The sequence below is a fragment of the Gopherus evgoodei genome, chromosome 2, assembly GCF_007399415.2.
Source record: "Gopherus evgoodei ecotype Sinaloan lineage chromosome 2, rGopEvg1_v1.p, whole genome shotgun sequence".
Classification (NCBI taxonomy): domain Eukaryota; kingdom Metazoa; phylum Chordata; order Testudines; family Testudinidae; genus Gopherus; species Gopherus evgoodei.
This window is the reverse complement of record NC_044323.1, coordinates 114,801,239-114,822,085: the sequence shown is the minus strand read 5'-3', so window position 1 is coordinate 114,822,085 and position 20,847 is coordinate 114,801,239. Positions and strand designations below refer to the sequence as shown.

Genomic DNA, 20,847 nt, shown 5'->3' with positions numbered 1-20,847 from the left:
AAACGCTGATGAGGTCCTGCAGCTCGCAAGTGTTCCATGCTGGGGCTCGTTTGGGGCATGGAGGCATGGTCAGTGATTGATTGATCGATTGCACTCCACACCTGGCTGAGCAAACAGGAAGGGGATTTTTAAAATTCCCAGGGCATTTAAAGGGTGGGTTACCTGAGCCCAGGGCAGTGGAGTGTGAAACGATGAGCAGAGTGGCTGAAAAGGTATGCTGGGATACCTCCTAATACCCTGGAGTCCAATAAAAGCACTTTTGCTGGCCACACTTGATGAGCAGCGCTGCCTCACCAGCGCTGGAATCGCTACACCCCAAGCAGACCAGGTGTACAGCCAGTGCTGCAGCCAGGGAGTTGCAGCGCTGGCCGTGCTTTGCAAGTGTGGACACAGAGTAAGTTGCAGCGCTGTAACCCCATCACCAGCGCTGCAACTCTCAAGTGTAGCCAAGCCCTGACAATAGCAATGTTGTGTTTCTTTCCTGCCTTTCATTTGTTTTTAAGGAGATGGCTACCATTACAGCTGTACAGCACTGGGAGTTACAGCTGTCTTCATACAGCTGTGTAGGGAAAGCGCTGCAGTGTGGCCACACTGACAGCTACCAGCGCTGCAGTGTGGCCACTTTTGCAGTGGTGTTGGGAGTGGTGCATTGTGGGCAGCTATCTCAGCGTTCAAGTGGCTGCAACGTGCTTTTCAAAAGAGGGAAGTGGGGTGGAGTGTGACAGGGAGCATGGGGGAGACAGAGAGAGTGGATTTTTGGAGCTGACACTGTTGTCAGCTCCCTGCCTTGCAAGTTCTAAGGACTGGAAGATACACAGCACCTACCTTCAATCATTTTAAAAGTTTCGACCCCTTCCCTCACCCCTCTCTTATTCACTAAATCCAAATTATGCACTCCTAAATAGCCTTCAGACCACATAAGCAGCTGCCCAACAAGGACTCCTCCCTCCCCCTCTGCCGTGTGGCTTCTCTCCTCAAGCAAACAGCTGTGAACATTCCAAAGCAATTCCCCTGCCTGCCTCCCCTCGCTCGCTCAAGCAAACAGGAGCTGTGTTTGTTTTTTAGATAAGCAGCTCCGGAGTGCCCAGAGTTCACCCACTCTTCCGGTTTGTTGTGAACAGGAATTCTGGGATACCTCCTAATACCCTGGAGGCCAATTAGAGCACTTTTGGTGGCCACACTTGACGAGCAGCGGTGCATCACCAGCGCTGCAATCGTTACACCCCAAGCAGACCAGATGTACAGCCAGCACTGCAGCCAGGGAGTTGCAGCGCTGGATGTGCCTTGCAGGTGTGAACAGTTACTAAATTGCAGCGCTGTAAACCCACCACCAGCGCTGCAACTCTCCAGTGTAGCCATGGCCCAAGTATCCTGGATTATAATCTGTTCAGGGCAGGATTGACTCTCTCTTTGGCCATGGCTACACTCACTTTTTACAGCGCTGCAACTTTCGCGCTCAGGGGTGTGAAAAAACACCCCCCTGAGCGCTGCAAGATACAGCGCTGTAAAGCTTCAGTGTAATCAGGGCGGCAGCGCTGGGAGCAGGGCTCCCAGCACTGCACGCTACACCCGTAAGGGATGTGGTTTACGTGCAGCACTGGGAGAGCTCTCTCCCAGCGCTGCCGCTCTGACTACACTCACTTCAAATCGCTGCTGCGGCAGCGCTCCCGCAGTGCTGCCAGGGCAGCGCTTTGAAATTCCAAATGTAGCCATACCCTCTGTTTGATTAGTGCCCAGAGTAATGAGGCACCAATTGTGACTAGAGTCTTTAGCACTGTAATGGAATGGTAAACCATATATTATTCAGCCAGAAGGAGCTTTAAAGGATCTTATAGTGAACATATCTGGTGTGTATTTCTGAGCAGTAAACTCTGTAATCAATGTATATCTGATACAGAAGCTTGACCTTAGTAGCAGCCTTGCAACCTACCGTATATAAGTACATGGCAGGTATCAGAAGTTAACTAATGCCAGAAGAGAGCAAACAGAAGGTATAAAGCAACAAAGATTGCAGAAAGAGGGAATAAAGCAACAAAGGTTGCAGGATTTCATCAGTATGGCACTTTTCAATGCCTCACAGAGATTCTGCTTTGACAGGCCTTCACAATGGACAGTCTGGAAGCAGTATTTTACAAGATTTCAAATTGCTACAAAGCTCCACCAAGAAACTAGAGATATTTAGTCAGTTTCTTTAATCTGGGGAAGCAGGTAGAGCATATCTTTAAATCCTTTGACTTTACTGAAGACAGTCACAAAGGTGACTGTGAGAGGGTTCTAGCGATGTCTGATGCATACTTTTTACCTCAGAGAAATGTAGTTTATGAAAGAGCATGTTTTCACCAGAGAATTCAGGAACCAAGGGAAAATGAATATTTCATAAGAGCTCTGAAACTGCAAAACTTGAACATATCAGAGACAGGCTGGTTTTTGGGTTAACAGATAAAAATCTTTCACAATATCTCCAATTGAAGATAGACTTCACTTAACCCTAGCCACAGCTACATAGATAATAAAGGACCCTGAACTACTCAAACAGCAGGACAAAAGGCAGGAACAAGGTCAAAAACCTGAAATTAGCTTAGAAGCTGTAAACAGACACTTGAGTGCTAAGAGTCATTATTATAAAACACCTGAGGCAAGGGAGAGAACTTCCAGGCTAAGGGGAACAAATTCCAGCCTACATATACAAAGCATGGGAAAAAATAGTATCTCAAACTGTATATGGAAACTAATTGTGGGTTTTTTCTTTCTCCTTTTTTTCTTGGGTGGGCAGGTTTCCCTATCACATTAGCGTGTTTGAAGGCAGGTAGTCAAAGCAGAAGGCTCCAAGGTTGAATGTGATATCCCTACTAATCAAAATAATGATTGACAGATCTTGTTAATTACATGGTTTTTTATTATGGAATAGAGAATGACAAGAAAAGGGTATTAAAGAGTTAACGAGTGAGTTAGTAGGAAAAGTGTGACTATAGAGAGCAGGAGAGGAAGGATGGAGAAGAGCATGGAGAGTGAATTTGTCACCAGGGACTTTGAGGGAAGTGGGATGGAGCAGATTGGAATAAACAGCTAATCAGTAGATGGAAAATAATGTGCAGAGGCCAAGTTGTAAAATACAGTATACTGGCATTATTGTGTGTGGTGGGTGAGGGACAGCAGCTCCAGTTGAGCCTCTTCCTGTATTGTTGATGCCCTGGCTATTAACAACCTAAGTGTCTCTTTGTTCCCAGGGACCAAAACCATTCCCCAGAGCTCTTGATCTACTTCTCCCAATCTCAGGTAACTGGATGTGGCTTTTTGGGGACTGGGTGAGCCTTGCCCATAGTCCTCTGCTACTCTAGGTCTTAAAAGTGTTTTTAACATATGGGAAATTCAAGCAATTCCCTGGTCATATAGAAATTGCCAGGCTGGATCACAGCCAGTCCAGTATATTGTCTCTTGACAGTGGCCAATACCAGCTACTTTAGAGGAAGATATAAGATACTTTCCAGTATGCAGTTTAACATACATCTCTTCCAGGGTATGAATATTACTGTCTATTCCATGTTTGGTTGGCTCTTGTTTGTTTCACCATTGCTGTCATTATTTTAAGAAAAAGTATTAAAATTAAACTGATTCAAAAAATTAAATGGTAGATTTAAAATGACAGGTGTTAATTTTACTCTTGTGTCAGTCCAGCCGAGGGGAATTACTTTATATCCAAAGGTTTTTACATCTGTTACCAGGTTAGTATCTAGTTTGCACCTAAGAATGACTCTTCCATAATATATTTCAACAAAAATTTAAATAAAATACAAGTCACTTGTCATGCATCTCATGTCATATCCTGCTTTTAACAAAATTAAATCAACCTTTCTCGGAATAGTTGCGTTGTGAAATATAGTAGCCCTTCAAATTGTTCTTACTTGTAATATAAAGGAGCAATTCGTAATTGCACAGTGCTCTTGCTTTCAAAAATTACACTGCACTGAAAACAGAACCAGAGGTCAGCCAATGCCTCTGACCACTCCAATCACAAGAAATTGATTGTGCAGGATATGGCCAATTTAATTTTAATTACACACAAAAAAACTAGGTTAAATGGAACATTATTAAGGTTGCAAGGTCAAGCACTCAAAAGTATGGAATGTCAGAATTAAGATTATCTTATTTGTCTGCCTTGTAAGTATGCATTTTAATAGTCTTTAATTACATTATCACATACTGTTTTTTTCACTTGAGCCCTGCCTCCTTCAGTGCACAGGGTGGACATGATCTGGAGATAAATCAGGGTTCTTTAGTAAAGAAGGCTGTTATCTACAGAATTGCTGCCTCATTTATGGCAGAAGTTGGAAGGTGTGAATGTATTGTGGAAATGGGGTGAGGAGAGGGGATGATGGTGGGCTTAGGCCTGACCATAGCTAAAGGCCCTCCGCCTCATCTGAGGGGAAGGACCAGTGGACACAGGCTGAATACTGGAAACAACAAATGAAAAAACAGGGATGGGAGTGAAGGTCGTAGGAAAAAAATCAGGTAACCCGAAGGGGACACCGAGCAGAGATCCCCCGACAGTACTAACTGCTCCAAGGTATCTAGAGAGTCAGTGGATACTACCCACAGGAACTCTGCTCAAAGGTGGAACTGTACAAGTGAATGGAAATAGGCCCCACAGTTGTAGAGCACTGTGGGGCCTATTTCCGTTCCCTTTTCCAACTTCCTCCACCTGGTATGGTGGCTGGCCTTCTTGGCCAGCGCCAGCAGGAGGTTGGTAAGGAGGTCCTGCGAGTTTGTGGGGCCACAGACGGGGTGTGCAAAGATCAGGAGGTGTGGGGGAAAATGCAGCCAGAACCTCAGTAAGAGATTCTGGAGGAGCTGGAAGAGCGGCTGTAACCTGACACACTCCATATAGGTGTGCGCCAGAGTCTCCATTTTGCTACAGAAAGGACAGGTGTCAAGGGAGTTTGTGAACCGTGCCAGATACATGCCTGTGCTTATGGTTTCATTATGGAGCTGCCAGCTGATATCCCCAGTGGGCCATGGGACCAGCATGGAGTACAGACTGCCCCACTGGCATTTCTCGCCCTCCTTAGGTAGCGACAAGTCCTGCCATTTGGTGTTGGGGTGGGACACAAAGGCAAGGAAGTGGAAGTATGAAGCATAAGCACATGCAGATGTTTCCTGGGCATGGTTCAGAGGCAGACTGGCTGGCTGGTGTTCAGCCAACTTAGAATGCATGTCTGGGGCGGCCTCGAAGGCTTTTGGGGCAGGGGCCTGATGACGAGTTCCAGAGGGCTTGCGGTGAAAGGCAGGTGGGGAACAACCTCCTGCAGGACCTGCTCAAGGAAAGAAAGAGGCAAAGCTGCCCTCACCTCTTGGAGCACACGACAGGTGACATGGGATGGACGGCCCCATACGCTGGCTAAGTGCTATCAGATCCCTCTGATTGTAGGCTAGGAGGTCTCCAACTTTGGTACCAGCCAGGACCAACTCCAGTGCACCAAGGGGGTCTCCATCACCTGCACACATAGATGAGGGTTTTGCAGCAGGAAGTCCTCCCCCTTGGCAGTTGTTATGGACCTGGTCATGGAGTCTAGCTTCTAAGCCTGGAAGTCTGGGTAAAAGACTGGCCTCTCATAGAGGTCTCGAGGGAAACATCTCAGGTGGAGATAAAAGAGCTGCCGATCATATCAGAGCCCTTGGAGGAAGAGGTGTGCCAGCACGCTAAAGATGTCTCTGCAGGGCCTGGAAGTGAAAGGCATGGACCTGGCTATGGATGCAGACCAGGCCCTATCCACCCTCCCTCTTGCAAAGTATGTAGTGAATGAGGCAGGGGATGGCAGGACGAAAAAGGGCAGTATCATGGTTAAGATAGTAGAATGCTGATTGAGAGAACTGGATTCTAACCCTGCCTGTGTTTCAGAGTTTGTATGTGATGCCAGTCAAATTACTTAAACCAAACTTTTGCAGAAGTACAGAGCACCCGCAGCTGCAACTGTGCTTTGAACTATAAGGTGCCAAGGCAACCTTAATTCTGGCATTTCATAACTTTTGAGTTTGTGACTTTGCAACCATAATAATGTTCTTTTAATGTGTGTGTGAGAGAGAGAGAGAGAGGGAGAGATTTCCTAGCTTCTTAAAAACAAACTAAAAAAGCAGAAATTCCATCATGTTGACAGTCAGCCAGTATGGTTGGACACTTTAGATCAGAAGTGGGCAAACTACGGTCCGCGGGGCCACATCCGGCCTGCGGGACCCTCCTGCCCAGCCCCTGAGCTCCTGGACCGGGAGGCTAGCTTCTGGCCCCTCCCCCGCTGTTCCTCCTCCCCTGCAGGCTCAGCTCACTGCACTGCCGGCACAATGCCTGACCCGGTGCTCCGTGCTCCGTGCTGCGTGGTGGCGTGGCTGACTCCAGCCATGCTGCCAGCCACCGGTGCTCCAGGCGGCACGGTAAGGGGGCAGGCAGCAGGGGGGTTTGGATAGAGGGCAGGGGAGTTTGGGGTGGTGGTCAGAGGGTGGGGGTGTGGATGGGGTCAGGGTGGTCAGAGAGCAGGGAACAGGGGGATTGAATGGGTGCACGGGTCCTGGGGGGCAGTCAGGAAGGAGGGGTGTTGGATGAGGTGGCAGGGGTTCCAGGGGCGGTCAGGGAGAAGGGGTGGGTGGATGGGGCAGGGTCCAGGGGGGAGAGGGGGCAGTCAGGAATGAGAGGACAGGTAGGATGGGGTAGCAGGGGGCAGTCAGGGTACAGGGAGTTTGGGGGGGTGGGAGGGTGGGGCAGGGGTCCTGCAGGGGGGTAGACATCAGGAAACGGGGGAGTTGGATGAGGCAGGAGTCCTGGAGGGGGCGTCAGGGGGCAAGAAGCAGAGGGGGGGTAAGGGGCGGGGGCTGGGCCACGCCTGGCTGTTTGGGCAGGCACAGCCTCCCCTAACCGGCCTTCCATACAATTCCAAAACCCTATGTGGCCCTCAGGCCAAAAAGTTTGCCAGCCCCAGCTTTAGAGCCACCACCCAGATCTACCACTTGAGCTAAAGAAGTAACTGAAAACAGTAGTAGTTTGTTATCCTCTATGTGAACCAGCACTAGAGGGGGATGAGACACTTTGCCAGTGGATTTCACAGATATTTGCTGATAGTAGAGTGCGAGTGAGACTCAGAAATCTTATGTTCCATTCCAGGCTATGGAGGGAAGCATGTCTAGTGGGCACAAACTCTTCTGCCCATTCCCCTGCAAACTTGATCACTTCTGTCCCATTCCCTGTGACACTTCCTGGGGATACCCAAGGTTGTGCAGCACCCTGCTACCAGCTGCAATTAGCACAAGGAAGCTTTGTCTGTACCTGCTGTGGGACAGTTTTCCAATACCACCAGCCTCTGACAAGAGAAGCACTGCCTTCCAGGCCTCCAGAGGCCCCACTCTGTCTTTACAGGTTAACAGTAGGCACTTTCCAACCCTCAGGTCCTCTGAGCATATAGAGTACCCAGCCCCCGATCCACTGGACATGCAGAGAATTCTCAGATCCTCTGTTCCCAAAGGAACAGTTCATCACAACTTACCAGTTACACCTTAGATCACCACTCCGCTTACCGCACAGCATTTAGATATGTTTATAGTTACAAACAAGACGTTTATTTAACAAAGAACAGAGATTCAAGAAGAAGCAAGTGAAATTAATGGAAACAAATGGTTACATATAAAATAAATCATAATATGCTTCCTAGACCCTAAATTTAACTAACAACAAGTTCTCTCAAAGATTAGCTCACCCAAAGTTTCTCTCCCAGCTTCAAACAGCCAGACTAGCTGTAATCTTCCATTCATAAAAAACAAGCACGCTGGCAGCTTGTGCCCTTGGTGAAGGATGCAGAGAGTGCCTCTTTCTCTGTTACAGTCCAAAAATTCATTGGTTTATTTCTTCCTGTAAACATCATCTTTTTGAAGATATACAATCTCTTCATTAGCATTTGGCTCAGACTATAAATGGGCATCCATTGTGAAGTATACAATATTCAACCTACATATAGCCAGAAAGGTAGATAAGTGTCTCCTGCCTGAAAATAACTTGTTTATCATCTTCCAGTGACCGGCCCCACTCTGACATTAAGAACATAATTTTCAGTATATAAATGTAACTCCTTACATATTATCCATACATACATTTCACAGTGAGGGCCAGAATGACCCAGATCTTCAGCAGAGATCTTACATAGTACTTTTGGGTGGACTCGTATGTAGGCACTAGATCCAGGGGATCCCTGTAACCCTTATGCATATCCCTTCCCACTTGTCCCAATCATGTGTCTTCCCCACCATAGGCTTCTTGTCTCAGGCCCATCCTCTTCACCTGGTCAGTCCCAGTCCCTACTTGTCCGGCTTTTCATCCCAATCCCAATCTCATTGCTCAGTCCCAGTCAGTGTTCCTCTGACTTCTCATATGAGCTCAGTCTCCTCCCCCTTCCCCCAACATTCTGGCTCCCAGTCCCATTCTCGTTGCCCAGCTAGTTGCATCCCTAGTCTGTGCCCCCAGCTTTCAGTTACAGACAAACCCAGTGTCTTCCATGTTTTCCTCTTCCTTCTCCCCCCTGCAGTCCCTGTCCTCCAGTCCCAGTTTTTGCCATGACCCCCTCAGGTTCTTTGACCCAATCTATTCCCCTGCCCCACACATATCCCATTGGTCTGGCTCTTGTTCCCTATGTATTTGAATCAGGCAGCTTTCTTCTCCCCATTGCCTGAGCCCAGCAGAGGGGTTATTGAGAGCACAAGAGACAGGGGCTCCCTGCTCTCAGATCAGGTGCCTGGCCCTGGACCTAGCACAACAGTCCAGAGCTGCAGAGAAAGTCCTGATCAGCCCTGAGCTGGAGCATGCTCACTGCAGGTGGAATCTTCAGAGAATTCAGCTGCTAAAATCAAGAAGTCTACTGAGTCTGTGCGAGTTATGATTTTTCAGAGGGTTCTAAATTGGCAAAATTTGGGTGCATTTACAAAAGACTCATCCCTGCCACAAAGGCTATCCCCTGCCAGATTTCCAGATCCTGCTCTAAAGAGGTGACTAGATTTTTAAGAAATGGGCAAAACAATGTATCTTTTCCTCTAGCTTCATTCTCAGAAGTGGCTGAACTGGTTGAAATTTAAAAAAAAAAAAATCCTTATCCTGAAGCGGACATTTGGCATGGAAAACTTCAGCCCAAATGGTTAAAGTGTGGCAAAGGTATAAGCAACTGAATAAAGGGTCTTTTACAATGGGAAGTGTCAGGTAATCTTATTAATAGGTGATGCTACCCATCCTGCTTGTAAGAAATTCAAAGATATTAAACACCCTGTTTCTCTGTGACTAATTTCTAGAGCGAAATTCCATTTTAACACCAAATCAGATAGGTAAATGTTACTGTAGATAGGTTTTTAATCCCACATATATCCTGAAATAACATTGTTCAAATAACTGACCCTTTTCCCTCAGAATTCTGTCACAAAAAAACTCAGCATTTGTCCTTGTTTTTCTCTTGTAACTTAATTCAGATAGTTATTTACATGAAGCTTGAAAAATCCATTCACTTGGGGATTAGGGAGCTTTTTTTTTTTTGGCAAGTGCCGCCAACTTCTATAGAACTGAAGCTTCCTTTTTTTTTTAATTAAGCATCTTATGGATGCAAAGATAACATTCTGAACAAGAACTGAATGCAATCTGCTTTGTCTTCTCCCTGCATCTGCAGATCAACAGTTTTAGTGCTTCAGCTGCTGCTCATAATTTCACTCTGGTGCTGCTAGGGAGGGATAACAGCAGAGGCAGGTAGGAGAGCTATTCTGTAGGAAAGACCCTATTCACAACAGCCAGGAGACTGAGGAAATGGTGCCGAAACAGAAACTCCCTACCCTCCCAAAAGCCCGGAGGTGCAGGTGTGAAACAAGAAAACAGAGATTGATATAAAAGACAGAGCCACGAGGAAGGAATTCCAGACAAGCACTCTTCCTTTTCCCAGCAGCTGGGAAGTAGGGAGTTGGCTTCTTACCTGGGCTTTACTCCTGGATAATGGGGTCTGCCCCATACTTCACACTGGACTATGACTAGGTCTTTGTGTCTTTCACGGAGGTCACAGAAGTCAGGGATTCTGTGACTTTCCACGACCTGTGTGACTTCTGCAGCGGCCAGTGTGGCTGTTCGGGGGGCCCCAGGAACAGCCATATTGCTTAAGTGGCCCTGCAGCCAGACACACCAGCTGCTGCTGGAGCAGTCCGAGTGCCAGCTGCACCGGCCGCTGCTCTGGCAGCCCTGGGCAGCTGGCCCCAGGGACTACCCAAGCAGCAGTCGATGCGGTTATCCCCGGGGACCACCTGAGCAGTGGCCAGAGCAGACCCTAGCAGTGGTCCTGGAGGTGGCTGGAGCAGCCACTGCTCGGTGGCCCCTGGCAGTGGTCCCAGGATGGCCATAGAAGTGGCAGGGGGTGTGGTTGGAGCAGCTATAACTCGGCAGCCTCCAGCAGCTCATGCCGCTGGTGCCAGGGCACCCTCCTTGAGCAGCAGGCCCTCTGAGGCACCCCCACCCAGCAGCAGCCCTCCAGCCCCTCCCCAGCAGAGCCCCCCCAGGGATATTTATGGTATGTCATGGACATGTCACTAAAAATACCCATGACTAAATCGTAGCCTTAACTATGACTGTTAGGTTTAGTCCTCTGGCTGTTAGGTGCCTGGTAAAAGTTAATGTGAGGGAGTGATAGAAAGTATATATAAAGGTGTGTGCGCACACACGCACATAGATAGGATTAAGAAGCTTATGGGATAAAGTAGAAAAGAGGAATACAACGTAGTGTATAAATTATCTTCTGATTTTTCGATCCTGATGCATCACTTAGCGTTTGTCCAGCTTCAAATCCACAAGGCATTGCTTAGATCTAATTTCCTAGTATTTGAATTTTTTTTAAAGATAACTACCATTTAAGGTATGAACAATTTGAGAATCATCAGTAAATGTTGCGACTCTACAAGGACAGTTGTACTTTAGGTCACTAGTAAACAAATTGACAAGCAAAGGTCCCAGTTTTAACCCAGGAGGTGTTTCACCTAGTCACTTCTCTCCACTGCAGCCTACTCCCATTCACAGTGAATTTATGATTATAGCCATTTAACCAATTTGCTGTCCAGTATATTTTGGAGTGATGATAGTTGCTAAGGCCTTGACTGTATTTCCATTGTATGCCAAAATTTAGCTATTGTCCCTAACATCCAGAAAGGTCATTTTGGCCTAAAACTGGTCAGATCTGGGACCAAGCTAGACAGTTTTGGCTAAATTTGAAATTAATTGGAAAAAAAGATTCCTTAATTTGATAGACTTTTTTAACTCGTATTTTTTGCTACTTTTTAGCAAATAATTGGCAAAGAAGGAGAGAAATAGAATTTATTTTACTGGATTCCCTAGCTGATACAGCAACTCAATTTTGTGGATTAAAGTCAAATTTCAATTTTTTTTTTTATGCAGAGCATGTTGCTGGGATTTGCAAGTAAATAACTGCTGAAGACATAACTTTTCTTTTAAAATAAAAAAGTAAATCTTGAGCACTCTTCCTTGCAGAGATAGATCTAAACAAAAAGATTTTCCTAATGAAGTTAGTTGTGGAGAGGGTTCCTCTCCTTCTATAGATCTTCAGACGCCCATAGAAAGAGAGGAAATGCCCATCCTGATTTTCTTCCAGGCCCCTGTTTTAACTGATCTTCACCCCCTGTGAACCTCCTGAAGTTGATGGGCAGGGAGTTCTGTTCTGCAAACCTTAGATCCATGAGGGTGGAGGGTTGGAGAAAGCAGCAAGTATGAAAGAGGAGAGATTAGGGGGCATGTTCCTCCTTCCTGAGGATTTACTGAGGTTTGCAAGAGACGAGACCTCTAAGAGAGCCAGAGATACCCTAAAACTTCCTGAGCCTTTGCTGACTTTAGTCCCTATTTTGGGACAGGCTAAGGAGCCTATGTAAGCTCATCTGAGCCTTTTAAAATTTTGGGTGAGGCTTGATATGTCTCCTCAGCATTGCAGGGGTGGGACTTGGATAAATCTCAATGGACCTTATATGGATGAGGTTTTCAGTTTTTCACAGGCGCTGAATATGCTGCTCAGGTTCACGGGGAAGGAGTGTATCTTGGGAGAGTAAAGAAGGGAGTTTTAATTTCCTCTTCTAGGTGGAGCAGTCAGGGGAAATGGGGAAGGGGGTGATTGCTCTCCAGGCATGAGGGCTGGGGAGCAGTAAAAGGAGTAAATAGGTTCTTTGTTTTACTGATTTCCCCAAGCCTCCTGTCATCATTTCCTCCCCTTTTTTGTGGCCCTTATGAGACCCAACAGGTTTCTGGACATTACCAAACCTGCTGAAAAGGAGCTATATTCCTGTGCTCCTCCTAACATCTGAAGAACAGTAGCCATGATCCTAAAGACCATTGAGGTTCTGATGGGTATGACTCCCTTTTTGTAGACCTTAGGAAATCTGAACCATCAAGGCTCTCTTCTGGGGGATGGTGGCTGGGAACAATATTTAGCTGGAGACGTTTGGCCTATAGAACAAAGGCACGTTCCTTGCCCCCTCTTACTTCCCCTCCTGTGGAGCTCCTCCTGTTAGCAGGAGCAGGGCTCCTCACTTGCACAGCCTATGGTCATTTTAAAAAAAATGGAGAAAATTCCTATACAAAACTTCATGAAGGTAAGGCTGTAGACAGGTATTAGATTCATTCAGCCTCTTGTTTTCTAATTAAGGGTAAACTTAATTGTGGATGGTCTTTGTTTCAGGTAATGAAAAACATACTGTTCAGATAGCTTCTCATCAGGAAGACAGTGAACCAACACTACAAGACATGGCTCTGCTTATTGAACAGGTCACTGGGGTTCCAGTTCCTTTTCAAAAACTGATATGCAAAGGTAGCTAATATTTAAAAATGTTTGTCGAAGGTATCCTAGATTTAACATTAAATACCAATTCTATTTCAGATGGGGATTAGTTTACCAGTCTCTTCAATATTCATTATATTAATCATATAACTTTAAATTCTCTTGTCTGTCCTTACTATTTTGACAAATGGATGGATGAGATGGGATGGAAGCATAATTAATTATAAGACTTCTGGATTTTATTTGAGTAGGTTTTTACCAGGAAATCAGGGTTAAAGTCAGTTTCATACTTACTGGTTTAAAATGAAACCTGAGAGTTGTTCCTGCTGCTTTCAGTCTCTTTACCAAGTCTATCAGCTGTGAGCTCCATGGGAAGGGGTGGCTACATGCATCATCCAAAATACTGAAAAATAACCACTGGCAAAAAATGAAAGGCTTAATGAATATCTGTTTTGTAAATTTGATAGTGTAAATGGAAATTCCTGTAAAACAAAATAAATATTTTCTCTACTTCATTTGCTATCATATTTTTAATCTAATTCAGCTTGAAGTGTACACAATTTGACTCAGTTCCTTTAAAAAAAACAAGCTAAAATGTTGGAAATTTTTATTCAAAATGGATAGTTTATTTCAAAAGCACTTACTGCACAGTATTAAGTACTCATTTATGAAACAACAAAGCATTTTGGATTTCATATCCTAAAGCTAAGTTAGAAGCACTCTTCTTGTTTTTAAGATGGCTTGTAATTAATAAAAGAATAATTTTCCTTTTTCCCTAGGAAAGTCCCTGAAGGAAATGGAACAGCCATTATCAGCACTCGGAGTTAAAAATGGTTGTAAAGTCATGCTGATTGGGAAAAGGGTATATGTCACCTCGTGAAGTCTCTTCCTTTGTTATCCTTATATCTGTTGATACTGCTGTACAAGAGCTTAATCACTGCTTATGCTGAATCTGCTCAAAATGAGTGTCAGTGTAATGAAAGTGAAACAAGTGTACTGTGTCCTTACCTATTTAAGTGTGCACTCTGTGTAGCATCTGGCTGTACACACAGGTCTTCATTCTCTTGTCCTACAATTAATAACTCTATGCACCCTGTTCATTTTTTGAAGGTGCGTCATATGTAGGGCCCTACCAGATGCACAGTCCATTTTGGTCACTTTCATGGTCATAGGATTTAAAAAATAGTAAATTTCATGATTTCAGCTATTTAAATCTGAAATTTCATGTTGGGTAATTGTAGGGATGCTGGCCCAAAAAGGAGTTGTGCGGCAGTGGCAACATTTTTTGAGGGGAGGGAGGGAGGGGGGGATTGTTGCAGTACCGCTACCGTTACTTCTGTGCTGCTGCCTGCAGAGCTGGCCCCTCAGTCAGCACCTGCCATTCTTCAGCCTCCCAGCTTTGAAGGCAGCAGCGCAGAAGTAAGGACGGCATGGTATGGTATTACCACTCTTACTTCTATGTTGCTGGTGGTAGGGCACTGCCTTCAGAGTTTGGCATCCAGCCAACAGCCACCACTCTCCAGCCACCCAGCTCTGAAGGCAGTGCAGAAGTAAGGGTGGCAATACTGTGGCCCCCCTAAAATTACCTTGCGACGCCCCTGCAACTGCCTTTTGAGTCAGGACCCCCAGTTTGAGAAATGTTGGTTTCCTCTGTGCAATCTGTATAGTATAGGGTAAAAGCACGCATAAGGCCAGATTTCATGTGGGAAAACCAGATTTCACTGTACGTGATGCATTTTTCATGGCCTTGAATTTGGTAGGGCCCTACTCATATGGTGAGTCCCTGCCTAATTTGTCATCCTACCAACATTCCTGAATCTCTTCTGCATTTCTGCTCTTTTCTGCCCTTATTGTTCAGGGACGTTGTGTAGAAAACTAGCTGTCGGTATTGATTCCGCTGTCAACCATTTACAGTGAATAGGGATATGATTATGTCACAGTGGTCACTAGTGTCATGGAACCCATGAATTTTTCCATTTATATGGTCCCTGCTGCTGCACTTTAACAGCTTGTTAGTTTGCTTTGGTTAGCAGTTTCTCATTAACCATTTGTTAATTTGCTGTAATCTAGCCATGTTTCTAAGAGGACAAGAGCAAAGCGATCTAATGAACTGGTCGTGCATGGGTGCACGGTTCACATGGATACCATGACCACAGCGTGAATTATCTATTTTTTACCCTGTCTGTGCTGTGAATTATGCATCATTTTACCTTGACAAAATCAGATCCCTAACAATGAAGTGGCAGCTGGCTTTGCTGATGTCACCAGCAGCGGGTAGGAAAATTGTTTACAGTAAGGAAGTTAAGCTTTATCATGAGGCAATAATATTAATAAAAACTGTAAATTATTTGGTTCTTAGTTGATCTTTCCCTTCAAATTAGTCTCTTACTGTTTTTATATGCAATATATCCATTGCTACAGTGAGTACATTCATAATTGAGCATTATAAACTGAGAGAGCTTATTTGATTGAATACTGAAAGTTGGCAAGTTGATGATGCTGAACGTATGACAATAAGAGATGATGAAAGCATTAGTTTTTATGTTAAATGTTATCCCATTATCATTTAACTCAGATAAGTTTGTGACCTGACTGGTTTCAAAGTAAATGTTTTATTTTGTCATTTTTTGAAAACTACACAGAATAGTCCAGAGGAAGAGGCAGAATTAAAGAAATTAAAAGATTTTGAGAAGTCAGTGGAACAAATTGCTAACAAATTGGAGGAAATTAATAAAGAGTTCACAGGTATCCAAAAGGTAAATGATTTTCTTGTCCTTACACCTCATATATTTGTACAGTGTACTCTCCTTACTTCAGAAACAACTACCATGTAATGTGGTTTGTCTTTCCAGTGATGATTTGGTTTTTCACCTGTTAGCTCCACAGGTGACCTACAGAAGTTTTTCTAAACGTTAAACTTATTTCTGTGTTTCCAAAAGAGGGGAAAATATGTAGCAATTGGAAAAAGTAATTAGTACTGTATTTTAAACAAATTATGTCCTTTAGATCCAGAGATATACGAGCAATAATAATACTTAGCTCTTCTGTAATGTTATCCGTTCGAAGCAGTTTTTCTGATTCCTTTGCCACTGAGTGATATCACAAGTACTGTGAAGAGACGGAATGAAAATATAGCTGCAGAAATGATTGATTCTTTCTGACACCTATTTAAGCTGCTTGTGATGTCATTCACTGGCACACAAACCAGGAAGTCTGCCGTTCAGATTTTTCAGGATTTTAAGGAAAGTGGTTATTAAATGGTCTTAATTTTTGTTGAAATTAATTACAATTTTTTTAAAGTAGTGGCATCAAGTTATTTTTATTGTAAAAGTCCTACAGACCCTGACTGAGTTTGGGGGCCTGTTGTGCTAGGAACTGTACAAGCACATAGTAGAAGTCAGATCCTGCTACAAAGACAAAGATAGACACAGGAATCTTCCAAAGAAGTTCTGGAGATTTCTAAAATATCTTTAACTCATAGCTCATGTATACAGCCATACCAATTTCATGGTCATGAAAAATGTGTCACAGAGCATGAAATAAACTCTTCCCCGTGAAATCTGATCTCCCCCTTGCTGCTGGGAGCGCCCCAGCTGGGGCAGTTTTAGCTGCAAGTCCCTGCCAGCTGCGGAGGGACAGGACTTGTCCTTCTCTTGCATGGCAGCATTGGGGGGGTGAGGTGTGGGGTGGGGGAAGATCAGACCCACCTCTGAGTGTCTCCCCATGCTGGGTTGGGACCTCCATAGTTACAACACTGTGAAATTTCAGATGTAAACAGCTGAAATGTGAAATTGACCAAGTTTCAAACCCATGAAATTTGGTATGGCCCTATTCCTGTACTGTTGGCAAAAGTTGGCAAAGTAATGAGAACACTAATGGGTTAATTGTCAAAGTGGTATGTGGATTTAGTTGCATGATTTCTGTCAACAATTCTGGGAATAAAGTGGCTTCCTGCACTGCATGGGGAAAAACTTAATAACCAAACTAATATTTGGCCAGACCACTGCTTCATAAAAGCTGTGGTAGCTATGCTGTTAAAGTTTATGGTCATTATATTGATTAACTTGTTTTGATGTGGGATATTTATTTGGGAGGACATATATAGAACTACATTAATGTTTGAAAGGGGTATAAGGGAGAATGAAAGGTAGCCTGCATTTTGGGCCTTCTACTTTCCCTTTTATTTTAAAAAGGGTCACTCTTCTTAAATTGAAAGCTTTTTTCCCTCTAATGATAAAATTATTCAAACGTCTAAATGAAAATTTTTGCACCAGAATTTATTTAATTCATATTTAAATAGTGGCATGTATGTTCTTTGGAATATAAAATAATTGTTTTTCTTTTCATACAGGGCTTTCTAGCAAAAGATCTTCAAGCTGAAGCTCTTAACCACCTGGATAAGAGGATAAAAGGAACTGCTGAGCAGTTCATGAAGATCCTGGAACAGATAGACGCCATTGTGAGTAAACAGTCAGACAAAGGGGCTGTATATTCCTCAAAACAAGCTTTTGGTTTGTTGCCTTTTGAAAGAATAGTTTGTTCTCTGTATGATATTTTTAAATACTAACAAAAAAATAAGTTAATTGATTTGCTCCCTTTTTCTTCAATATCCAGTTCTTTTTCCTGTATGTCTTCAATGATCTCTTCATTTTGGTGTCCATGGCAGCTCCGATTTCTAAATGGTGACACTAATGCCTATGTATGCATCCCCATAATACAGAAGAGCACCATATTGGGCTGCAGCCTGTTATGTCCACATGAAATGGGTATCCTTTACTCAAGTTTTACCCTTTTTCATTTGTACTGCCAAAGCCTGTTAAACTAGAATATGTTACAGTAACATTAAGGGTCTGACAAAAACCAGGAAGACACTCTCCTGGTAATGCTTGTTTTGGTGGTAGGGAAGGCACAAACAATGGTGAGCCCTCTGGTTAGTCAAACATGGATTTGTAAGTTTTGTATTTAAGACATTTGCAAACTGAGGACTGGACTGATTTCTTTGGAATATATCAAGGTACTTGCATAGCCCTCATCGCTGCAGTATCTTGAATGTCACACAGCCATTTATGGATTTTATCTTCACAGCAGCCCTGTAAGGTAGGAAGTAGTATACTTTCTCCCTTACAGATGGGGAAGTGAAATACAGGTAGACTAAGTGACCTGCCCAGGGCTACAGTGTGGCTGAGCTGGGAACTGGAAACAGGTCTCCTAAGTCCCAGTCCAGTACCTTATCCACTGGATGATGCTATCTGGAAAAGTTCCTTTCCCTCATATAACTGTACTGCATACCATACCTATTGTCCCCTATAGCGTGTTTTGCGATAGTAATTCCTTAGGCCCGAATCCAGCAGATGAATTTGCACAGGGTGGGCGCTTACACTTGCACAGAGCCCCATCCATTTCACCAGGGCGCCACATGAGTCTAGGGTTCTGTGTTGATTCAACTGCAGGATCAGGGCCTTAGGCTCTTTGTAATAATGAGTTGCTGGTGTAAAGCCTGGGAAAGAGAATCCACTTTAAAGAGGTGCTTTAATTTGGCCCCCACTCAAACTCTGCCAGCGTGTGTCTGTTGTGAGGACTAATAGGATTTTTAGGAAACTGATTTTTAGGTGACCTTATTTATTGCTTTTGTACTGTCACAACTGTAACAGAAATGTAAATGTTGAAGTTTTGTTACCAAGGGCATAGTTTAATTTGTAGTACACTACAAAATGATTAACATTATTAAATACACTAATTTCTTTCTGTAACAGCTAAAACATTTAAAACTCAAAAAACAAATAATTGTTTACAGATTTCTTTATCTCTTTTATATGTAGAATCTTTCACAGGGGAAAAACATTGCTGGACAGTGTCTCAAATGGTATCTAATCCTTGGTTGGTAAAACGGAATCAGTTTTTGGTGGCAGATTTCACATTCCCAGGTCTCAGCATCTAGTGGTGATGATGACAGTGACTGTAATTAAGTTGGTCAATGAGTTGATATTGCTGCTGTCATGCTTTTGTGCTATGTTCATAGCTCACTGCCATGCTAAGTAAGTTGCCAAGTGCTTGTCCCGATAAATTGGCAACATTGTCCCATCAAAGCATATTTCTGATGGTCCATATATAGACACTGACTTCTGTTTTCAATAGATTTTGGTCTATTGCTGTACTAATTCTGTCCCCTAATCAACAGTTTTTAGTTCAAACTCAATTTATACCATTTCTTTGTATGCTTTCTTTCAAAAATAGTTGATATGTTAAATAATCTTCTTGACACCTTTCATCACTTCAGTCTAAGCACAGCATTTCAAGCCTACCCTGCAATGGCCAGACCAAGGAGTGTAAAGGTAGTTACTGTCCAAGATCAGTCAAACTGTAGCTTCTTCTGAGATTGCCATCAAGGATGTCATTTGTCGTGATGACTCTTGTGCTTTAGGAACAAGGCTGAAATCACAAATTTAATTCATGTAGGACATGGAACAGCTGTCAGACTGTGTCAATTTTTGTTCATTGCTAGCCTGGATTGGATTTTAATCTGATTTAGAGGTGAATGAATGACTGTATATCTTGAGCCATCTAATCCCCAATTTTCATATTTTAATATAAAAGAACTAGAGTTGCACAGTAAATGCCAAAGCCAAACAAAAAAGCTACCTTCTGTTTTTTTAGCCTGCTACCTCGCTGAGTATTTACATCCTGGATTGGCAAAAACTAATGTCAGAGAACAAAGGTTTCTAGTATGGGTCCCTAATTTCAGTGAGAGGTCAATAACTAAAATCAAATGTGACCACATGGAATGCATTCAGTCTGTCCTTCGAACTTCTAGTAGTCAGTAAAATACCTTCTTCTGCTCTTTGCAAAAACTACTTTTAGCTACTACTTTGGAAATTCATTCTCACTTCATGGCCAAAGTAGAAAACTTCCCCTGTCTCTGATACAAAATATTATGTACAGCATGTCAGACAGGGGACTTTCAGCTTCAGTTAGGGCTATAAGATTTTAGCAGTTTTACAAAAGTTAGTGATTTATAGGAAGTATTGAAGTGTCTGGCTTTGAAGACTTCTGACTACTGTGAAAGTGAAGCAGTCAAAGTTAAAATGATCAGTTGTAAAGAAAAAAGAGATCAATTACAATTTACATCCTTCTTGTTGTTGCTGATTATTTGTATTCCAGTGGTGCCTATGAGTCCCAGCCATGAACTAGAACCCCATTTTTTTTCTAAACACAGTATAAATTAAACAAAAAGATAGCCCCTGCCGCAAAGAGCAGTTAGCTTAATTTCACCTGGCATGAGTTTTAAGTGATATATGCAACCCTATATCTTACCCCCCTTTGCTATGAAATTTTAATTGCAAATGCATATTTGGTTACTGTTGTCCTTGACCTGTTTAAAAGGCAAAACAAACAGAAATGTCTTCTCTGAAAATGGTTCATGTAAGATGCATAGAAGACATTTTTCTCCAGGGTGGACATAGCAGCTATAGCGTGGACACAGTTCTTTTCTTAAGAAGACAGGAAATATTAAAGCACATTTACACTCTTTTAAAATAAATGGATTTGATCAAGAAAATACCAAGTTAGGGGATAGAGCGTGACTTATATGTAGCAAGCACCATATTTATCTGCTTTAAAGTAACAAAAATGAGTCTGTCCTCCCTCCCCTTGATTTTAACCCATGCTGCACTTTTCACTTGATACAAATTCCAGATACGTTCATATTAAATACTGATTACTTTGGCAAACACACCAAGGGTTAAAAAAAGATATTTAATATTACAGTTAGGAAACATTTGTTAGATGTATTACAATTTACTAGGAGCACAGACATTTCATGTCAAGGTAAAACCTTGTTTTGTCCCTCAGTGCTTAGAATGATGTACGTTTATTTCTGAAGCTTTGTAAGTTTCTTATTTTTCTTAATTGCAAATATTTACTTTGTAAGCATTCCTTGGTGTCTTAATATGAATAATAAACATAAAACCAAAGATTTTGGGGGAGAGTTTCAAAAGTACAAATAGAAGGTAGGCACCCTTGT

The 20,847-nt window shown here is 43.2% G+C and overlaps 1 protein-coding gene across 2 annotated transcripts in view; it reads left to right on the top strand.

Annotated features, from left to right (window-relative positions):
- BAG1 (BCL2 associated athanogene 1) overlaps positions 1–20,847 on the top strand; it is a 37,284-nt gene that overhangs the window by 5,500 nt on the left and 10,937 nt on the right. Inside the window, exons 2-6 of one of the 2 annotated variants that reach the window (XM_030551524.1) lie at positions 3,228–3,276; positions 12,729–12,857; positions 13,607–13,689; positions 15,470–15,583; positions 17,179–17,286. In XM_030551524.1, the coding sequence (XP_030407384.1) occupies positions 12,794–12,857; positions 13,607–13,689; positions 15,470–15,583; positions 17,179–17,286 (369 nt within the window). In that variant the 5' untranslated portion in view covers positions 3,228–3,276; positions 12,729–12,793. The remainder of the gene's footprint in view (positions 1–3,227; positions 3,277–12,728; positions 12,858–13,606; positions 13,690–15,469; positions 15,584–17,178; positions 17,287–20,847) is intronic. The other variant, XM_030551523.1, reaches the window with a different exon arrangement.